This window comes from Orcinus orca, chromosome 2 (assembly GCF_937001465.1).
Source record: "Orcinus orca chromosome 2, mOrcOrc1.1, whole genome shotgun sequence".
Lineage (NCBI taxonomy): Eukaryota > Metazoa > Chordata > Mammalia > Artiodactyla > Delphinidae > Orcinus > Orcinus orca.
This window is the reverse complement of record NC_064560.1, coordinates 191329577-191351494: the sequence shown is the minus strand read 5'-3', so window position 1 is coordinate 191351494 and position 21918 is coordinate 191329577. Positions and strand designations below refer to the sequence as shown.

The 21918-nt window shown below is 41.9% G+C and overlaps 1 protein-coding gene across 3 annotated transcripts in view; it reads right to left on the bottom strand.

Annotated features, from left to right (window-relative positions):
- Nucleotides 1-13927, bottom strand: part of PPP4R4 (protein phosphatase 4 regulatory subunit 4) — a 119621-nt gene extending 105694 nt beyond the window's left edge. For 2 of the 3 annotated variants that reach the window (XM_049706992.1, XM_049706993.1), the window contains exons 1-2: nt 13673-13911; nt 12127-12200 (exon numbers count right to left, since the gene is read on the bottom strand). In XM_049706992.1, the coding sequence (XP_049562949.1) occupies nt 12127-12200; nt 13673-13789 (191 nt within the window). In that variant the 5' untranslated portion in view covers nt 13790-13911. Of the gene's footprint in view, nt 1-12126; nt 12201-13672 lie in introns of all 3 variants that reach the window. The other variant, XM_004262365.3, reaches the window with a different exon arrangement.
- Nucleotides 13928-21918: the final 7991 nt, after the last annotated feature.

Here is a 21918-nt window from a genome sequence, read left to right as displayed (position 1 = left end):
ATCCTCAAAAACATAGTAGCAAATAGAGTCCAGAAACATATAAAAGACTCATACATCATGACCAAGTAGATTTCATCCCAAGGATGCAAGGCTGGTTCATCATTTGAAAACTGATCAGTGTAATTCACCATATTAAGGACTAAATAAGAAAAGCCATATATGATGTCAATAGATTCAGGAAAAAAACACTCAACAAGATTTAATATTCATTCATGATTTTAAAAAAACTGTCAGCAAATTAGGACTTAAGGAAACTTCCTTAACTTAATAGTATCCGTAAGAAACCTACAGCCAACATCATACTTAATGACTTAATGATGAGAGACTGAATGCTTTCCCCCAAAGATCAGGAACAAGGCTGGGAGGTCCTCTCTCACCACTCAAACAGTGGAGGAATCTGGCAGATGCAACTTCAACTAAGTGATCAAGATTAACATCACCAGTGATAAGTCATGCTGATGTCATGTACCCCTGAAATGATGGGATGAGAGAGGCACGTCTCGTCTACGGCATTCTTCCCAAAAGCCCATAACTCCAATCTAACAGTGAGAAAAACATCAAGACAAACACAAGTTGAGGGACATTCGACAAAACACCTGACCAGTACTCTTTAAAACTATCAAGATCATGAAAAGCAAGGAAAGACTAAGAATGTGTCATAGCCCAGAGGAGATTAAGGAGATGGGATAACTAAATGCAATGTGATATCCTGGATTAGATTCTGAAACAGGAGAAAAAGGACATTAGTGAAAAAACTGGTGAAATCCAAACAGAGTCTGGCACTTAGTAAATAGTGTTACACCAATGTTAATTTCTTACTTTTAACAAATATACCATGGTTATGTAAAACGTTAGCTTTAGGGGAAACTGGTAATAGGCATACCGTAACTCTAAACTATGTTTGAAACTTCTCTGGAAATCTAAAATAATTCCAAAATAAAAATTATTTTTTTAAGAAAAGTAAAAGGTCATTAAAAGATATACTGTGTAAACACTAACCAAAAGAAAGCTGAGTGAGTATATCACTATCAGATAAAGTAGACTTCACACAAGGAATATTTCTAGGGATAAAAACAAACATTATATAGCTACGAGGGCTTACTTCACCAAGAAAATATAACAATCCTAATTGTATATGCGTTAATTACAAATATCAAAATACATAAACTACTGGTAAAAATGATATATTTGAAAGCAGTAGACAAATCTGCAATTATAGTTAGAGACTTCAGTATTCCAGTTGTTTAGTCAGTAGAACAAGTAGCAAACATCCTTAGAGATACAGAAGATCTGAAATATATCAACCAAGTTTACTAATTGACATTTATAGAACATTACACCAACAACGGGAGAATACACATTCAAATATACATGGAATAATCACCAAGATCGACCCATGTTCTGGCCAAAAAACAAACCTCAGCAAATTTAAAAGAAATAAATTCAGGCAAAGTGTGTTCCGTGCCCATTACAGAATTAAACTAGAAACGAATAACAGGAAGGTATCTGGAAAAACCCCGCAAATAATTGGAAAATTATGTGAGATACACACACACACAAACTGTATGTGTAAATCGTCCCCCCTCCCTCCCTCCCCACCATCACCAGAGCTACAAGGAGAGATGCCCAGGCTGTACTTTTGTGAATCCTTTTCCTCTGCAACAATGTCTACTACTCAAGGAGATATAGTTTATAATTTTATTACCAAAAGTGTTTCCAAGCAAATACAGTTTACAAGCTTATTACCAAGAGAATTTCGATGAAAATTCTAAATCCATCAGACTTCTCAGTCTAATTTTTCACCTGAATATGTAAATGTTTTTATGCTAGCCATATAACTCTCATTCTGCCCAAAACATATTAAAACCAAATATACAGAACTCTTTAAAGAAAATATTGTTCTACTCTGATAATTTCTCGGTGACAAACAGTATTTTAGGTTTTATTATAATATTATTGCATCTACTCCTTAATGAAACACAGGCACTTTCTGAATTATGAATATCTTCTTCAAAGGTGACCTTTTTTAAAAGCTCTGAAACTGTTCACCTATCCAAGGAGTTTTTGCCCTTATAGGGATGTCCATTAGCACCGCCTAGTGGATGAAATAAGAATCTGAGGTTCAACATCTTTTCCTTATCTTCTTTCTTAGAATTGAAGACAGCCTGCTGAAGCAAGATGGAACTTTAAATTCTGAGGTCTAACCCATCATATCCTCTGGAGAGAAGAGGAGGAAACGATGTCTGAAGAACTTAAGTGACTTGAATGTGATAGCAGAGATAAGACACCAGGTCCCCTGATTCTTACAGTAGCAAACTGGCCCTTTTCCACTGTACACTACAGCTATGTGGAAAAAAAAAATTAACCTCAATCCTTACCTTACACCACATACAAAATTTAAGTGGAAATGAATCAGAGACCTGAAATTAAGAGCTAACACCTCAAAACTTCTAAAAGAAAGCACAGGAAAAAATTTAATTGACCTAGATTTGGCAAAGATTTCTTACATATAACACAAAAAGCACTAACTATAATGAAAAAAATCAACGAATTAGACCTCATCAAAATTAGACCACAGCAATCTGACTCATAATCACATGTAAAGACGTTCAAATGTCCACTGGTCATTTGGAAAATCTAAATTGTAAATACAATGAAATACCACTACACTAGACCACTGGTAATACCACCGGAATGACCTAAAACCAAAAAGACGTATCATACCAAGTGTTGGTAAGTATTATGGAGCAATTCAGACTCTCACACTCTCCTGGTGGAAACGTAAAACTGTATAATCGCTTGAAACAGTTTAGCAGTTTCTTGAAAATGTAAACATACGCCTACTATACGACCCAGCCATTCCACTGCTAGCTATTCACCGGAGGAAAGAAAGCACATGTCCACACAAAGATCTGTACATGACTGTTTACAGCCACTTAGTTTGTAATCGCCAAAAACTTGAAGTTACCCAAATGTCCATCCACTGGTGCATGGATAAACAAAATGTGCTATATCTTTAAAATGGAATAATTAACAATAATAAAAAGGAATAAACTATTGATACATGCAACATCATGAGTGAAATTCCAAATAACTACGTTGAGTAAAAGAAGCCAGACGAAAGAGTAGCTACTGTATGATTCCTTTCTATAAAATTCTACAAACTGAAAACTAATCTGTAGCGTCAGAAAGCAGGTCAGTGGTTGCCTGGAGCGGAAGAGGCTATCAGAAGAAAGGGAGAAGCAGAAACTAACACACTATTGTAAAGCAATTATACCCCAATAAAGATGTTAAAAAAAAAAAAAAAGAAGAAGAAAGGGAGAGGATATTACAAAGTTACTTTGGGGAGTGATGGGTATGTTCATTATCTTACTGGTGATGATAGCTTTATGGGTATATACATAGAGGTCAAAATTCATCAAACTGTACAGTTTAAATATGTGCAGGTTATTAGATGTCAATATACCTCAACAGAACTGAAATGAAGTGTATATATACTCATCCAGTGATCCAGCATTCCATTCTTAGGCATTTATCCAAGAGATATGAAAACATGTCTACATTCTAGAGCAGAAGAATCTGTCACTAATGTATAGTGACAAAAAGCAGATCATTGGTTGCCTAGGGTCACGGTGGAGAATTAACTGCAAAGGGGCACCATCTGGAGAGAAAATTTTATAACTGCATGAAGTTTCTGGATAGGAAGTTGCCTATGCATCCAAAGTAAAGTATGCTCTGAATTGCCAACAGTTGATTTAAAAGACCAATAACAATTATCCTTTACTGAACACAACTCTACACCAAGCATTGTGTCCTCTGCATGCCCTTCCTCTAATCTTCTCAACAATCCTGCAATGTAGGTTTTACTCTTCCCAGTTTAGATTAGGAGGCTTGGACTCAGATAAGCAACTTACCCAAGGTCTCTCAATAGATAAATGAGCAAGCCTCGGCCTCCAAGAATATTTCTGGGCCTGTCTTAAAGTATTTCCGACACTACATACTGCCTGCTCAATGCCCAACATACTTATTAACTAGAGGTGACTACTATTCTAGTGAAACTTCAGAAAAGTGCATTTGCTTCTTTAAACAAGTACTTCCTTGAACACAAGTATCTGCTGGTACAATGCCACTTGTTCTCCAGGAGACGCCTAACACATACTAAGTACTCAACTAATATTTTGTATGTTTTAACCTGAACTCCTAAGATTCACTCTAAAGTAACTATTAGTTGCATTATAAATCTCCATTATTAACATCTCTGATTTGGAGGGAAAATTACACTGTAAGGCACAGCCACAGACAAGGATATAATAGATTTTGCGATTATGTCTGACCTGATTACCACATACCAATATCATAAAGCCAAAAAGGTGGTGACTGTGAAGAACTAAGTCTGAACACTTTCTCCCTGCCTCCCACATTTGGTGGCCACCACGTACAACAAAAGGCACTGCAAAAAGCAAAATATCCAACTTGAAAGAGGTACAGATATAAAGATCACTGGACTTTCCTCTGTGGTTTAAGGGTACTGGAGGTGGTACCCATGAAAGAAGACCTTCTAACCAAGCAGTCTAGCAGAATAAAAACTAATTGTAGAGACTTCCCTGGTGGCGCAGTGGTTAAGAATCCACCTGCCAATGCAGGGGACACAGGCCTGCCAATGCAGGGGACATTAGCCCTGGTCCAGGAAGATCCCACATGCCGCGGAGCAACTAAGCCCGTGCACCACAACTACTGAGCCTGCGCTCTAGAACCCATGAGCCACAACTACTGAGCTCACGAGCCACAACTACTGAAGCCCACATGCCTAAAGCCCGTGTTCCGCAACAAGACAAACCACTGCAATGAGAAGCCCGCACACCGCAACGAAGAGCAGCCCCTGCTCACCACAACTAGAGAAAGCCCGCGAGCAACAACGAAGACCCAACGCGGCTGAAAATAAATAAATAAATAAATATAAACTAATTGTAAAAATTTATTGAAACTCTCTTACAGGGAAAGAAAAAAATTTATGTGACCTAAGTAAATCATACACAGAATAACAGAAAATTCTATGGGCTATTAGGTAGGTAGTTCATTACGGATATACTAGAAATTTATGTACTAGAAAGTTTGTCATTTTTGTTTCCTAAAAAATATAGGGTGGGACCACTCCTGCACTGCTGGTAGAAGTATAAACTGGTACAGCCACTTTGGAAAATTGTTTAGCAGTAACTTCTAAGCTGGACATATGCATATGCTGTGACCAACACTTCTAGTTCTATGAAGACACCTAAAAGAAATGCCTACATATATTCACCAAAAGACTTGTACAAGAATGTTCATAGCGGCATTAATCTAATAGCCAAAGACTGAAAACAAGAGAAATGTCCACCAAGAGTTAAGTAAATGATATGGTATATTCATATAACGGAATACCATACAGGAATGAGAATGAACAATCTATTTCTCCATGCAACAATATGGAAAGATCTCTTTTTTAAAAGGCTGAGAAAAAGAAGCTAAACACAAAACAGTATATTCCGTGGTTCCTACTATATAGAGTTCAAATTCAGGCAAACTAACCTACGGTGTTAGAAGTTAGGGTAGTACAGTTACCCTTTGCAGGGAATGGGGAAAACTAGACAAGGGTAAATGGGAAGCTATCAGGCTAATACAACAGGTTATATCCTATTTCATAATCTGGATGCTGGTTAGGTGGGTGTTTTTTAACTTGTGAAAATATAACAAGCTGTATATTTATGATGTGTGCTCATTTCTGCATATGTTCCAAAAGTTTGTTTTAAAAAACAAATAAAATATATGTTTATGAAAGTACCTCTTTAACTGAGATTCTTAATCCATTAATTTCTTTTTTTTTTTTTTAAGAATAGAACGGTGAAGGAAGAACAGACCAGACCATGGACCCAACTCAATGCAGAGACAAGAGAGGAATATCATGGGTATCCAAGGTTGAAGCAAGATCATCTCAGTGCATGTTCTGAAAAGGGATGGTATCTCTCTCAACAAGGTGTTAAAAGACTCTCCCAACTAAGCAACACTCACCACTTCCCTGCCAAAGGCAAACTGAAAGCTTATAGCTAATAGGCTACTCTCTGAAATGCCCACATGCTTCTGCTCTAACCAGTTGAGTTGTAACCAAGAGTCAGCTGTGTTTGTTCTCACACCAGCTTATCCCAATTTACTTGATACTGCAATTACATAATTAAGTATTACATAAACATATGAATGCAAAGACAGAGTCGTTTCTATGACAACTAAATTGAAAGTTTTAGAAAAACTCAACAAAGATAAGTTGCCAAAGGAAACGGCTATTGAATTAGGAAGAACAAGACAACTTGCAAAAGCTGAGTAAAAAATAATCAAAAAAATCTAAGACAGGGTTTCAGACTGCTTCATAAGCATCTTTAAATTCTCACTCAACTTTAAAGCTTCCCTGGCGGCGCAATGGTTAAGAATCCACCTGCCAACGCAGGGAACTCGGGTTCGAGTCCTGGTCAGGGAAGATCCCACATGCCACAGAGCAGCTAAGCCCGTGCACCACAACTACTGAGCCTGTGCTCTAGAGCCCGCGAGCCACAGCTACTGAAGCCCGCACGCCACAGCTACTGAGCCCATGTGCTACAACTACTGAAGCCCACGCACCTAGAGCCCGTGCTCAGCAACGAGAAGCCACCGCGATGAGAAGCCTACACACTACAACGAAGAGTAGCCCCCACTCACCGCAACTAAAGCCCGCACACAGCAACGAAGACCCAACGCAGCCAAAAATAAATAAATAAAATAAACAAATTTATAAAAGTAAATAAATAAAGTTATAAAAAAACCTCTCACTCAACTTTAAAGAAACCTGAACGTGACATTATAAATGCATTATGGGGGTATTTATGCAAGAAAAGGGATTATGAACTGTATTAAGCAGACCCATACTCAAAAGGTAGTGGACCTACAACAAAAGATAAGCAAACAAATGTGTTTTTTTACACTAAAATGAAATACTGAAAGTATGGATCATTTTTATGACTCCCCACATTAATATTAACCAATTTGGGGTGATTAACCACTTCATCCCAACTGTGAGGGATTAAAAACTGTGATGTGCCTCTCCAGCACAACACTCGAGAAAACCGGGCATGCAATCCTGGCTACTCAAGGCCCCCCCCGCGCACGCGCACACACACACACACACACACACACTCTCTCTCTCTCTCTCTCTCTATCTCACACACACACACCCCGTAAGCACCCCACCTCACCAAAACAGTACTAAATGACAGGTGTCAAAAAAAAAAGAAATCAAAAGAATAGCAAAGGCAAAAGAAATGTGGAGATACAGAAGATCTTAGAAATAAGGGCATACAAAGGAGATTTTCACACAACTTTTCCCATTTGCCAAGCAAATAGGACAGGTAGTCTTAAAGATAAAACCACCAAAAGCTAGCTGGTAGCAAAGTTCTCCCTCATGACCTCCTTGCTACCCTGTGCTAGTCTTGAATGCAAGAGCTCCCAAACGTGATCAGCAGTAGGCACAGTTCACAGCACTTTTATTTCCAGATTTGGCTGCAGATTCTCACTCTGTGCTATCACTAGGGGGAGCACTTACTCCTGTTTTTTTTTTTTAAAAAGGGGAGGAGGGTGGGGGGGAGAGAAAGAAAAAGGAAAAAGTTCCTAATTAACGATGTACTTTATCTGACTGTCCCTAAAAGGCAAAGGGCGAAATGTTTTAAAACTCACAGTGCAAAGTGACAAACGGTTTTTAAATGACTGTAAAAGTAAGCAACATAAAAGTTAGGTTAGATACATTAACCAATCAACACATTTAACGCATAATATAAATAGCAAATATTGCTTAAACAAACAAACAAAAAAAAATTGCTTAAACAGGCTGACCTTACCATCAGTTTAAAATAAGTATAACGTGTGAAGATTCTGATAAATACTATTAGCAAAGGAAGTTAATAGATATCTATCACAAACTTCAGTTGATATACTTTACTTGCCTATTACTTTATTAAATTATTGGAAGACAAAATTAATACTGCTATCCTCTTTTAAAAGTTTGTAATGTACCTTGAGCACCTAAGGAGTAAGGAATTAGGGACATGGCAAAGGAAACAGAAGGGAATTAATATTAATTGGGTACCTTTTTGGTGTTTGGGGCTAACCACCTTGGGAAACAAGAATTATTATTTTCCACTTTGCAGATGAGAAAACCAGGATTTAACAACCATCATGATTTGCCCATGGTCATGCAGATAGTAAGTGGGAGGACATAACCTAAATCTGTCTGATTCTATTGCCTACGATACAAAAAAGTCAAAAGTTGCTTAATTCATCTGGCACTTCGGTCATCTTAAGGTAAACAAACACACTTTATTCCATCAAGAGGTATATATTTATATCATAGCACAGAACAAGAAAGAACCAAAACAACAATAAAAAACAGCTTACCCTCTAAGAGCTTACAGTCTATTGAAGACAACGTATGCGCACACACACGTTAAGGAAAACAAAGGCATGCAGCCACTAAGTGATATGGGAGCTCACAGAGCCTGAGATCCCATGTAGTGTCAGCAGTTAGGAAAGGCCTTATGAAAGATGCAAGATTACAGCTGGATCCTGGGGATGGAAAATACTGGAGAGGTATAACGAAAGGTATTCCAGGATGGGGAAAAGCAGAGTTAAGGATGAACGTGATGTATCTGAGTAACAGTGAATAAGGCAGCACGACTGCTTCAAAAAGTGAAGGACTGCGTGGAGACAACCCGAGTGTATGAACAAACAAAATGTGATACACTCCCACGGTGGAATACCATTCAGCAGTAAAAAGAAACAAAGTACTGACACGCTACAATGCCAGTGAACCCTGAAAACATTATACTAAGTGAAAGAAATCAGTCACAAAAGGCCACATATTGTATAATTTTACATAAAATGTCCAGAATAGGCAAATCCGTAAGAAGGTAGACGAGTGGTTCCCAAAGGCTGGGAAGATTGGGCAGAAGTGGGGACTGACTGCTAACAGGTACAGGGCTGCTTCTGAAAATGCTCTAAAATTGATTGTGGTGATGAACACACAACTCTGTGAATACATGAAACCACTCAACTATAAATGGGTGAACCATATGGCATATAAACGACACCTCAATGAAGCTATTAAAAAGAAAAGTTGAGGGCCTGGTGGAACATTCCATTGCAGAGCTAAGATGGAGTCACTGATGCCAAGCTTAAGGGTCTGGAATTTATCTGACAGGCAACTAGAGATATGTGAGTAAAGGTTTACCTAATGAAAGCACAGTGTACAAACTTAGGACCCTTCTCTAACAAAATTATTCCTAAAATATACACCAAAATCACAAAGAAGAGAGAGAACTAAAAGAAGATACTGTGATATGATTTTGACTAAGCCACAAGCTGTGACTATTAGGAAAGTTGTTTTGTTTCAGTGCTAAATGCCACAGATGGGTACATTAGCATCATATTCACGTAAAACCACAGAATCATCTTTGTCAAATCTTCAAATACTGTAATGTTCTAAACTTAATTATGAAAATAGCATTAATAATTGATCTGCCATATTTTAGGGTAATATAATGAACAGTGTAATTTGTTTTTCATTGGACAGCAGTCCAATATAATGCTTTTTTAGTTACTAGGTTCGGTTTAAATACTATCAGAACCTCCACTAACATAAAGCATTTCCTACTGATACTTATACATTTGACCCTAAAATCTAATGTAACATAATCTTCCAAGATAGATTTAATGTACAAAAATAAGAGAGCTACAGAAACAAATCTGACATTCAAAAGCAAAGAGGAAAATTCTGGATATTAAATATCCAAAACAGACGAAAAGGTAAAGCACTCAAAAATAAACCTGAAAATCATAGAGGGAAAAAAAGGACTCAGTATTAGATTCTACAGCATTGGGAGGTACAAATAGGAAAAAAAAGGAATAAATTACATTTAAAATAGAAGGCTCAATACGTGAGAGAAGAGGCTTTAACAGAGGCAAAGTTTGGAACGTGTCCATAAGACAATCCCACACCCTCTCCAGAATCCCAGGGAAGAAAGAACCCTTCAGGCAGGAGTCTTGTTATCCCTTCAGAAGCTGGCCTAAAGGTGAAATCCCGCTTTCCCCCAGGAGGTGGTGAGATGGTAGGAATACAAAAGAAGAACTCAGCTGGAGAGCCCACGCACAACCAAGCTAGTGTTTGCCTTTTGAGTCACCTTGCAAGCCTCCTTCAAGGTAGATGCGCCACTAGAAACTAAAGAAGATATCAGATCTCTTTTAAAACTCTCTTGCCTAAGAATGAGAGGACCCATCTGCCTCTGTAAGGGCTTTGTCAGTTCCAGAACTGGATGAAACTTACGTTCTTTGTCTGAGAAATTCAAACAACTTAGACGACCTGGTTCGCCAACAATAAAAGCAAAATAGAAAATAAGCTATCCTAAAAAAGAAGCCTTGTCACTGATACCTAAAATAAGGTATCTGCTGTCGCAAGTAAGTAGAGCAAAACTCTCTATTTCCTCACTGTCAGCCAGCATTTATACGGAGAGAATTAAGTAGGAGTAAGTAGGCACTGACTTCAAGTCATTAACTGCTGTATGCTAAAAGAAGCTTATCCAAATTTTCACCCGTTGTCTACCTACTCCAAACAAAAGAAATGTGGGAAAAGGCAGATGCTTACAACTACTGTTCACCATATTGGACATGTTAATCATTAAGGAATAAAGTACTTCAAATATTACACAATTACCAAACTAAGTTAAAAGGCATATTCTCTATGAAACATCAAAAACACATACTGTTAATTCATACATAGATAAAACCATTTTCCTTTAAAATAAATAGGTAGATATATACCTGAAACTGACACAACGTTGTAAATCAACTATACTCCAATGAAAATTTTAAAAATAATAAAATAAAACAAATAGGTAGAAACGATGAGAGCAGGCTACCATAAATCACCAAAAGATGAGGGGAAATAACCCTAACATAAGGTCTAAGATCCAGAAACATTTTAAAGTAACAGAATTACTGAAGAGAATGGTCTAAATTGTAAGCATGCTAAAATTCTGACAAGAATAGAACCCAAGATGTCACTAATGGGCTACAGAATAATTAAGAAAATGGAAATCAAGGAGAGATTTTTTTTTTTTTAACAGGGTCATTCAGTGAATATCATGGGACTAGAAACATGATCTATAAAACAAGAAAGAAGAAGAAATTTGCCAGCACCTGAAACCGGCAAAGTAGACCTGAGCTAAGGAAACAAGGATGACAAATATCCCAGGAGGTAAATAACACCAGTTTTCAAAATCTGATTCCAAAAAAAAAAAAGCGAAAACTAATTTGCCAAAAGGGGGTAAAAAATGTGCAAGAAAAATTTTAAAACAATGTACACAAAATGCCTTAGGAAAATTTCTATTTCTGAAGTATTTTTATAGATATTTTCACTAATGTTCACATCAGCTTTTAAGAAGTTAAATCCACAACACAATTTTTAAAATAGTTGAGAGAAATCTTGTAAATATTTGTAATAACCATTTGGCTTAAGCAATTCTGTAGAGCTTGTAAGATGAAACTTAAGTGAGAGTAGGTGCAATTAAATTTTAAAATCTCTCAGGCAAAATTATAAAGCGCACATAGCAGAAGTAATATAAACAGGATATCCTGAGGGAAAAGAATTGAACTACCATATTTGTGGATTTTTTTTTCTGTACAGTAAATAGCATATAAAGTTCATACTCTGCAATTAACTTAAAATTAATCACTGGATATTCTTAAGTCTCATCTAAATTTATTGGATCTTATGGGAGGACAACCAAAGCTGCAAGATTTTTTTTTAATGAGATTCAACTCAAACCATTAGTTGTTCTGCTCCTCCTCCAAGCAATATTCTATAAGCTAGGTATCTGATTTGATTTCGGTTCTCAAGTTCATAAGTCCATATCTAAATCTTAATTTATAACATAATTAAGTGCTGCGCATGCAAAAGTACTCTATTCAAGTGGTTAAGTAAATCTGAACAGAACCGTAACATGACATTTCAGAAATCATTTGTGGATGCTGCCACAGGAAAAGCAGCAATTATCACAAAAAGACTTTATGAAATACCTGAGCAGATAAACAGCCCTTTCAATATCACTGAGGTCTTCATCAACTGTCAATCTTTCTATTTCTTCTGGTGTCTGTCAAGTGTAAAACACAAATTATGCACACAAACATCGCATCGGTCTTGCCTCCAGGGACCCTATCTGAGTATGGACTAATGAAAAAGTTTCACAATTTAGCGTTGTCACTGAAAACTAATCAAGGGTCTGACGCCCTCAAACCTCAGACATCTCTAATTGTTGGGTTTAGGTGGTGGAGTTTGGGGGGTTGGGGGCTTTTTTTTGTTTGTTTACTCTTCTAGCTTCTAGATTGAAGCCTGAGAATCACATTGTGGGCTTCAGAACCTTGCTGAAATCAATTGTATGTATATATATAAAATATATACATACTTTTAGTCTCTAATATCCAAGACTGTTTCGCCAGCATTTCCATCCCAGGAAATGCTTAAAAGGGGGAATGAATACTGCAGCCGAGGGAGAATGAGAAAGACGAAATCTGGAGTGGGGGAGGGAAGGGAATAAACTCTGGGACTGGAAGGAAATCAAAGATTCGAGATATTGCGGCAGGTGGGAGTGAAAAGAGCTATAATGGGGGGCGGAGGGGGTCGGTCACTAGTTTTGCCAGCATTGAGGGCTGGAGCCTCTGGGAGGCTGGGAGGAAGATGACTCTGCGGGGTCGGGGAGCTAGCGGGAGGTGGGGGGGCCTAGTGAAGGTTGACTCTCTTAAGGAGGTTAGGGAGCAGGGTCCCAGCTAGAGTCCTGGAGGGGCTGGAAGGTAAGGACACGTGGTGACTCAGGATCGGGACAAAGGGTCGAGAGGGCTTTGAAGACCCATAGCAGGACGGCTCTAGTATGGGTGCTAGTTGGGAGGAGAAGGGAGGCCCGGGCTGACTTGGGTACTGGGGGACCGGAGCTCGCTCTGATGGGGGAGGAGGGGGATGGGATCTGGGGTGTCTCTGGGAGAGGTAGGGGAAGAGTCGGGGCCGTGTAGACTGAGAAGTGGGACTGGGGCCTGAACCCGGGCAGCAGCACCGGGGAGCCAAAGCGGGGGGAGGGGGAGCCCCAAGGAGAGGAGGCGGGATAAGCGGGCTGCAGCTGCGAGGGGCAGCTCCTGCAGGGCCGGGGGAAGAAGGACCGCAACCGAGGGGCTCCGGCTGTGCGAGAGGGACGGCGCGGGGGAGGACGCCGGGCTGGCCCGAACGACAGGTGCTCGACCGGCCGTTCCTGGGGGGCGGGTTGGGGAAAGGGCCCGGGGCGGGCTGGGCCGGGGGACTAGAAAACCGAGGGCGTCCGAGGGATCGCGGGCTGGCTCCGGATGCCCGTCCCTCGGGCCTGGGGGTCCAGGCTGGGAGAACCCGAGCCACGTCGAAGAAGGGGGCCCGAGAAGGGCCGGGTTAGGGTAACACGGCGGCCGGGGACTGGAGGAGGACTGGGGGGCCAGCAGGACTCCGAGAGGGTCCCGGGCCGCCTCAGGGAGCGGACGGGCTGGGGTCGGGGTAGGGGCAAGCCGCCGGGCGCCCTGCGGGCAGTTCCTCCTCCCCGGGGCGCACCTTGAGGCTCCGGCGGACCGGCCTCTCGATGATGGTGAGCTCCTGCAGGTCCTCCATGTAGCCGAACAGACTGTTCTGACTGAACTCCATCGCGGCGGCGGGCGGCGGCGGATGCATGGACCGCCGGGCCCCCTAGCCGCCCGGGCCGGAGCGGCACCGGGATGCCGGACGCGCGCAGCCCCGCGGCCGCCCACCAGCAGGACTTTCTCCCGCTCTCGGCCGAAGGAGCCGGGCGAGAGGCGAGCAGGCGGCGGGCGAAGGAGCGCGGCCGCCGAGGGGGTGGGGCAGCCAAGGTGAGGGGGCGGGGCAGCCAAGGCGAGGGGGCGGGGCAGCCAAGGCGAGGGGGCGGGGTGAGATGCGCGGGTGGGGCTAGGGGGCGGGGCCTGGGTGGGGGCGCCGGCCTCAGCCCCGCCCCCTCCCGGGCGTCGCGTGCACGCGGGCCAGACGCAACTGCCGCGCAACGTCGCGGCGGCCCCCTACCGCTCTCGTCTCTCTGCTCTTCTCTCCCCTTGCCCCGCCCCCGACCGAGCGCGCCCGAAGCCGCGGCGCGTGCGCAGAGCCTCCCACTCCCTGCGGCCAGTGGAGGAGTGGGGTCCGTAGCCGGGGGCGGAGATGCTGAACCAATAAGAGGCGAAACAAAGAAGAGGGAAGTGGGCTGGGATCTTGCTTAAGTTGCTAGAATTATCATGCGGTTATTCGTGGGACCGCCCACCCCAGCGCACGATCTGTGGACGCGAACATCTCCGTAACTCTGCTCTATCCCTGAGGGAGGGGTGTGTACCCAAAATAAGGAAATAGAACCTGATGTGGGCGGGATTGATGCGGACGGGGTGCATGGGCATACAGTCCGGGAGGCGTTAGCGTGTGGGAAGGGCAGCCGTCAGAAAAAGGATTCCTGGAGAGGAGACGCTTAAACTGGATCTTAAACAGGATTTTTCCAAGAGAAGTAAGAGTAAGCCCATTTCGAATTGAAGTCTGGGTGTGTTTGGGTTGTAGGAAGTGCAGGCAGAATAGAGCTTGAAGTGCGGGGAACCGAGTGCTTGGCAAGGTAGAGAGGTAGGTCCTTTACGGAAAAAAGCCCAGGTCTGGGCAGCCACGCTGAGTTGCTTGCATTTGATTCTGTTAAGAGTAGGAAACGATGGAAGGGGGATTGGGGCCATTTTTTTGGACCTCAGCGACAAAAGTTTTGTTGATCATACTCTTCCCTCCTAAGAGTCAGCAACACCCAACTCTTTTATTTTATTATTTTCCACTCATTCCCTCTCCACCCTCCCGTTTCTCTACCCCGCATATGCATTCTCTCTCGTTTAAGATATGTCCCAGTACATGTATATGTCCTCGAAAGATACTGCTTTTAGTTTAAGTATCTATTTTTAATATACACGAATGGTATTGTGATAAGAACTCATTCTGTTTCTTGTTTTTCCCCTCAACTTGATGTCTTAGAGATCTGCCCGTGGGGCTGTGTATACCAGAGGTTCATTAATTCTGACCACTAAAAGTATTTGATTTGTGTGTCTAGCACATTTTACTTACCAGTTCCTTAATCAATGAACACTTAGGTTGCCAGCAGTTCCTTGTTATCACGGACAATGCTGGAATGGGTATTACACGTGTCTCTTATGGACCATAAGAGAGAAATGGAGTTGCTAAATCATGGAGTCTACACTGCTTGGTTTCACTCTGCCATGGTACTCTCCAGAATGGCTTTGCCAGTTTGCGCTGCCACCAATGGCACATGAAGATAGGAAGGTTCCTGTTTCTCCACTTTATACGCTAACATATGTCCCAATTTCTATTAATCTGGCATTGGTAAAGTAGTATCACATTTTAATTTTCATGATGAGTGATAACCATTTTTCCATAAGCTTAAGAGCCATAGAGATGTTTTTCCTTCCGTGAACTACCTGCTACATCTTTTGTCTATTTTTCTGCTAAATTTCCTATTATTTTTCTGAGTGAGTTTTTAAAGTTTCTTACATATTCTAAATATTTATGCCTTGTCAGCCTTGGACATTGCCAGTATCTCCCAGTCTTTCTTGCATCCTTTTAACTTGGTCTTTGCGTCTTTGCTATCCTACAGTGTAGGGGAAATCCTTAATTTTGATGTAGCCAAATGCATCCAATCTCAGCCTTGTGAAGAGTGCTTTTAGGGTCTTGTTTAAAGATCTTTTCCTACGCGTGGCTGCAAAATATTCTCCTACATTTTTCCCTATTTTGCTTCATACTTCTACCTGTCACATGTCTTAACTCATCTGGAATTCACCTCGCATGTACTGCAAATAGGAATACAATATTATTTTCTGTGCATGCTGAGCCAGTTTTCCCAGCAGTACCCACCAAACAATCCATCTTTTCCCCACCAAGATGTGATGGCATCTGTGTCGTAAGCCAGGTCTCCATAGACACCTGTCTCTGTTTCTGGGCTCTTATTGCTCTTCTGTTGATCTAGATCTGTTCCTATACCAGTGCTACATGGATTTTATTGCTATGACTTCGTTATATATCCTAATATCTGGTAGAGTGAATCCTCCCACTCTTCGCCCTTTTTCCTTTTTTCTTTTTCCATATTACCTTGAAAGTCAAAGCAAAAAACGGTCAGGCGTTACCCCAAAGCTGAAAGTCAGGTTTTCTGATACCCACTCCACTAAGGAGAATTCAAGGGAAAACGAAAAGAGGTGCATCTTGATGGGATCAGGATGGAGAAGAAGCAAAGACCTGGTGGAGGTGGTTTTCCTTAGCAAGTACCTTGCAGCCTCCCTCTTCTGTCAGTTTCTGAAATTTTCTTCCTTTTCCCCTTGATTTGTAGCTGCTACTAAATAATACTTGTACGCTTTACCCTGTCTCAGCTAAGAAGTGTTAGCTCATATCTGAATTTTGTAACAGCATCCTCTGAGACTTGATGACATTCTTAATGAACAATTGATTAGCTACACAGACACAGCTTTCATGGGCTTGAGGTTGATGAAGGGCAAATAGTCTATGTGAACAGTTGTGCCTGCTATAGTTACCACCCTGTGGTGGAAATAGCCCACCTTGCCAGGAAACCTGAGTCCCAGTCCTGGCTCTGCCAGTGACATGCAGTGGAATGACTCTTGGAGCCCTGTTTTCCTTATCTGAACCGCTTTGTTACAGCTTGTCTCAATGTGTCCTCAAAGCAGCCCCGTGAAATGCAGAAGAGCTGCACCGCTTTTCCAATTTTATAGAGAAAGAAACCGAGGCTCAAAGAAGTTATGGGACTTAGGCTTGAGCAGCTAAGGAAAGCTAGATTTATGTATTTATTTTGTTCATTGAACAGTAACGTGGTGGTTGGGTGCATGGACTTAGGATCCCAACTGCCTGGGTTCGAGTCCTGGCTCTGCCATTTCCTGTTGTAGGGAAGGTACTTAATCACTTTGTCCCTCACTTTACTCATTTCTAAGATAGAAATAATAGTACTGGCCTTAGCATAAAGTCATGTAAGTATTAAATGAGGTAATATGCATACAATGCTTCGAGAAATTCCTGGTACACAGCAAGCATTCAGTGCTTGCTATTATTATTATTATTATTACAACCAGACCAGTGTTTCCCGGTACCCAGGTTCAGAAAAGGTTAAATAAATTGTGCTGAATCAGTTGATTATTGTGGGAGGCAGAATAATGCTCTCCCAAAGATGTCCACATCCTAATCCTCTGAATGTGTGACTGTGTTACCTTACGTGGCAAAAGGGACTTTAAGGATGTGACTAGTTTAAGGATTTTGAGGTGGGAAGATTATCTTGATCCAGATGGGCCCAGTGTAATCATAAGGGTCCTTATGAGTAAAAGAGGGAGGCACAAGGGTCAGTGTCAGAGTGATGTGATGCAGGAGAATCTTGACCAGCCATTGCTGGCTTTGAAGATGGAAGAGGGCTCAAGGGGACAACTTCTAGAAGCTGGAAAAGGGGGGGGGGGGACTTCTCCTGGAGCCTCCAGATGGGAATGCAGTGCGGCCCCTGCTGACACCTTGATTTCAGCCCAGTGAAACCCAGTTTTAAGTTCCAGAGCTGTAAGGTAATAAATTTTTGTTTTTCAAGCCGCTAGATTGGTGGTAATTTGTTACAGGAGCAGTAGGAAACTAATGTAATTATAATGCAATAATGAGAAAAATATTTAAATTAGATTTCTACCTCAGACCATAGACAAAATCAATTTCAGGTGAATAAAAAAAAACTAAAGACAAATCTTTCAAACTTTTGGAAGAAAATAATAGAAGAATAGTTTTATGACATCAGAATAGGGAGAGTGTTCTTATACAAAACGAAAAGCACATACTATAAAAGTGATAAATGTAACTGTCTTAAAATTAAGAACTCGTATTCATCAAAAGACACAAAAACAGTAACAAAAATAACTATAGACCGGAAAAGATATTTACAAGAAAATAACCAAAGAAGAATTGCTGTCCAGAATTAAGAATTCCAAAAAAATCAGTGAGAAGACAACTAAGTGGAAACATGAGCAATATATATATACAACCATTTTGCAGAAGAAGAACCGCTAATAAACCTATGAAAAAAAGCTCAACCTCATTAATAATCAGGAGAAGGTAAATGTAGACACCCACCAGAGAGGCAAAAATGTTAAAGTTTGGCTGCATCAGGTGTCTGAAGGATGTAGAACAAAAGGAACTCTTGGACAGTGTCGGTGGAAGTGAAAATTGGTGCAAACACTTTGGAAAATAATTTGGCATTAACTTGTAAAATGGAATTTACCTCTTCAAGGTATGTACTATGTACCCTAGAGGAACTCTTTGCACACTTGCACAAAGAGACATGCACAAGAAAGTTCACAGCAGTACGAATTATAATTGCAAAAACCTGGTAACAACTCAAATGCCCATCAACAGTAGCATAAATTAGTTATATTATACTCAATCAATGGAAACTATGACGGTAAAAATGAACCCGAACTACGTAATTCTACAAAGATAAATCTCACAAACATGTTGACCAACAAATGCCAATCACCAAAGATTTTCTACAGTGTGATACTATTTACATAATGTTCAAAAACAGTAGTATATGTAATATCCATATGTGGTTAAAATGATGAAAAGGAAAAAGAGATGATAAACACAAAATGCTGTCTTTTGTTAATCTCTAGGCCTGAGATGTGATCAGGAAGGGGCACGTAGACATTGGTGATGTGTTTTTTTTGTTTTTTAATTTTTTGGTCGCGCCGCACTTGGCACGTGGGGTCTTAGTTCCCCGACCAGAGATCGAGCCCCTTGCAGTAGAAGTATGGAGGGTTTTTTTAGTATTTATGTATGTATTTATTTATTTATTTGGCTGTGCTGGGTCTTAGTTGTGGCACGTGGGATCTAGTTCCCTGACCAGGGATCAAACCTGGGCCCCTGCATTGGGAGCACAGAGTCTTAACCACTGGACCACCAGGGAAGTCCCAAGTGATGTGTTATTTTTTGAACTGGGTAGTATAGTGATAGGTGAGTGTTTTATTGTTAGGCTTAAAGCATACATATGTTTTCCATATCATGTTTTATGCATGAAGTATTTTAGAATTTTTTAGATCTGGGAGATGATATGGTCTCCAGTTGTAGTGTAGCCACTGTACTCGTCCATTCATTCATTCAAAAAATATTTCAAGAATTCTACTTTGTATGTTATATTAAGGCATTAATTATAGGTATATTATCAGCATTGTTCTACATCTAGGGATACGTAGCAAGCCAGGTACAGGCCCTACCATCAAGGAGCACACACCCTAGGGATAGCAATAGAAATTGATCCAATAATCATATAATGAAATAGATAATTACAAAGTATGATAACTGCTATGGAAAAAATAGAGTTAGGAGACTGACGGATGAGGACCACCTTACCTACTTTTGCGTAAGTCAGAAATAAACCTTTTTTGTGTTAAGCCACTGAGAATTCACTGAGTTTTCTGTTACTGCAGCATGGCCCATCTGTCCTAACTAATAAAAGATTCTGGGGGCACAAGAGTGACGATAGAGGCACCAGGTAGGAAATGACAGTTGCTTGGACTAGAGTCGTGATGATAAAGATGGAGCAATGTGAATAGCTACAAGAGAGATTTTGGAGGTAACTGGGAATGGATTAGGGGTGGAGGGGTGGGGGTCAGGGAGACAGAGGCATTAGGATGATTTCCAAGTTTTAGGCTAGGTGAGCTGTCACCCACCCAGTGCTCGTTCTGTGTTTTCTTTAGTGTCTGAGTAGACAGCGACTGCTGACAACTGCTGCAGAGGTCCACCTGCAGCCCCAAGCGGACGTCCCCAAGTCAGCACCTGCTCCCTGTAACAGCTCCCTTCTCGCCAGCTTGAGTCTGGGTGAACTAGACGAGGGTCCTAGTGGGCCACAGCTGTTGGAATCTGCCCAGCGCCTGGGACAAGTTAACACATAGTAAGTGTTCTGTTAATGTTTGTTGAGAAAGTGAAAAGAGAAAGAGGGAGGAGGCAGGGAGCCCTAAGCTGGCATAGTAGATCTTCTGCCCCCCCCCGGCCAAGTCACCTGTATTAACAGAGCCTCTGTTCTTCCTCTTTTTTTTTTTTTTTTTTGCGTCACACAGCTTGCGAGATCTTAGTTCCCCCACCAGGGATTGAACCCAGGCCACATCTGTGAAAGCGCCAAGCCCTAACCACTGGACTGCCAGGGAATTCCCTGTTCTGCGTGCAGGCTTGCTCTAGTTGCGGAGAGCGGGGGCTACTCTTCGTTGCGGTGCCCGGGCTTCTCATTGCGGTGGCTTCTCTTGTTGTGGAGCACGGGCTCTAGGTGCGCGGGCTTCTGTAGTTGTGGCACGCAGGCTCAGTAGTTGTGGCTCGCGGGCTCTAGACCGCAGGCTCAGTAGTTGTGGCGCACAGGCTTAGTTGCTCTGTGGCATGTGGGATCTTCCCGGACCAAGGCTCAAACCCATGTCCCCTGCATTGGCAGGTGGATTCCCAACCACTGCGCCACCAGGGAAGTCTGCCTGTTCTTCTTTTGAAGTCACTCCCAACACAGCCAGAATGATCCTGTGCTCTAAACCAGGGCTTCTCAACCTTGTTACTATGCGGACCTTGGTCATTCTTTATTGGGGAGCTGGAGGGAAATGCTGTCTTATGCATTGTAGAATATTCAGCAGCATTCCTGGCCCCTACCCACTAGATACCAGTGTCTGATCCTGACCTCTCCTCACTCCTCCTCAGTATTGACCATGGAAAATATCTTCAGGCATTGCCAAATTTGGATGCAAAATCCCCTTCCTCCCAATTGAGAACCACTGCTCTAAACTCCGCAGTAACTCCCCATCTCATGCAGAGAACGTCCTCCCACATCCCGTCACGTCTCTGGTCTCACATCCTCCCGTTTTCTGCCTCACCCACTCTGCTTTCTGTGTGCACACTGGCGTCTTTGCTATCCCTTGAACACTTGAGGTATGAGCCCAGTCAGAGCCATGAAGCCTGAGGTCCCTCTGACTGGGATGCTCTTCCGTCGGAGTTGCAAACAGCTCACCCCATCACATCCTTCGGAGTTTTCCTCAGATGTCACCTCGGTGAGGCCAGCTCAGGACACCTTTTATGAAAAAAAAATCCATTTTAGTTTGCTAAGGCGACCATAACAAAATACCACAGACTGGGTGACAACAGAAGTGTACTGTCTCACAGTCTAGAGGCTGGAAGTCCCAGATCAAGGTGTTGGCAGGGTTGGTTTCTCCTGAGGCTTGCAGATGGCCGCCTTCTCACTGTGTCCTCACAGGGTCTCTTCTCTGTGTGTGGCATCCCTGTGTGTGGCATGAAGATGTCTCTTCATGTGTCCAAATTTTCTCTTCTTATAAGGACACCAGGCATATTGGGTTAGGGCTCACTATAATGGCCCCATTTTAACTTAATGACCTCTTTAATGGCCCTATCTCCAAATACTGTCACATTCTGAGGTACTAGGGGTTGGGACTTTAACAGGTGAATTTTGGAGGACACAGTCCAGCCCATAATATCCAACCATCACCACCACCAGCCCTTATAAGTCTAACATTCTGAATATTTTACTTATCTCTTTTACGGTCTTTTTTTCCCTCTAACCCTCCGCTCAAATGTTGTCTTCCATAAAAGGAGGGATTTTGTCCGCGTTATTCACCGCTGCATTCCCAGGGCCTAGAATAGTGCCCGGTACGTGGTAGGTGCTCGTTAATTCGTCGTTAAAGTGATGAATAGGCATAGCTTCTCCATTAACTAGCTGTGAACTTGAGGAAATCACTTAACTTCTCTGG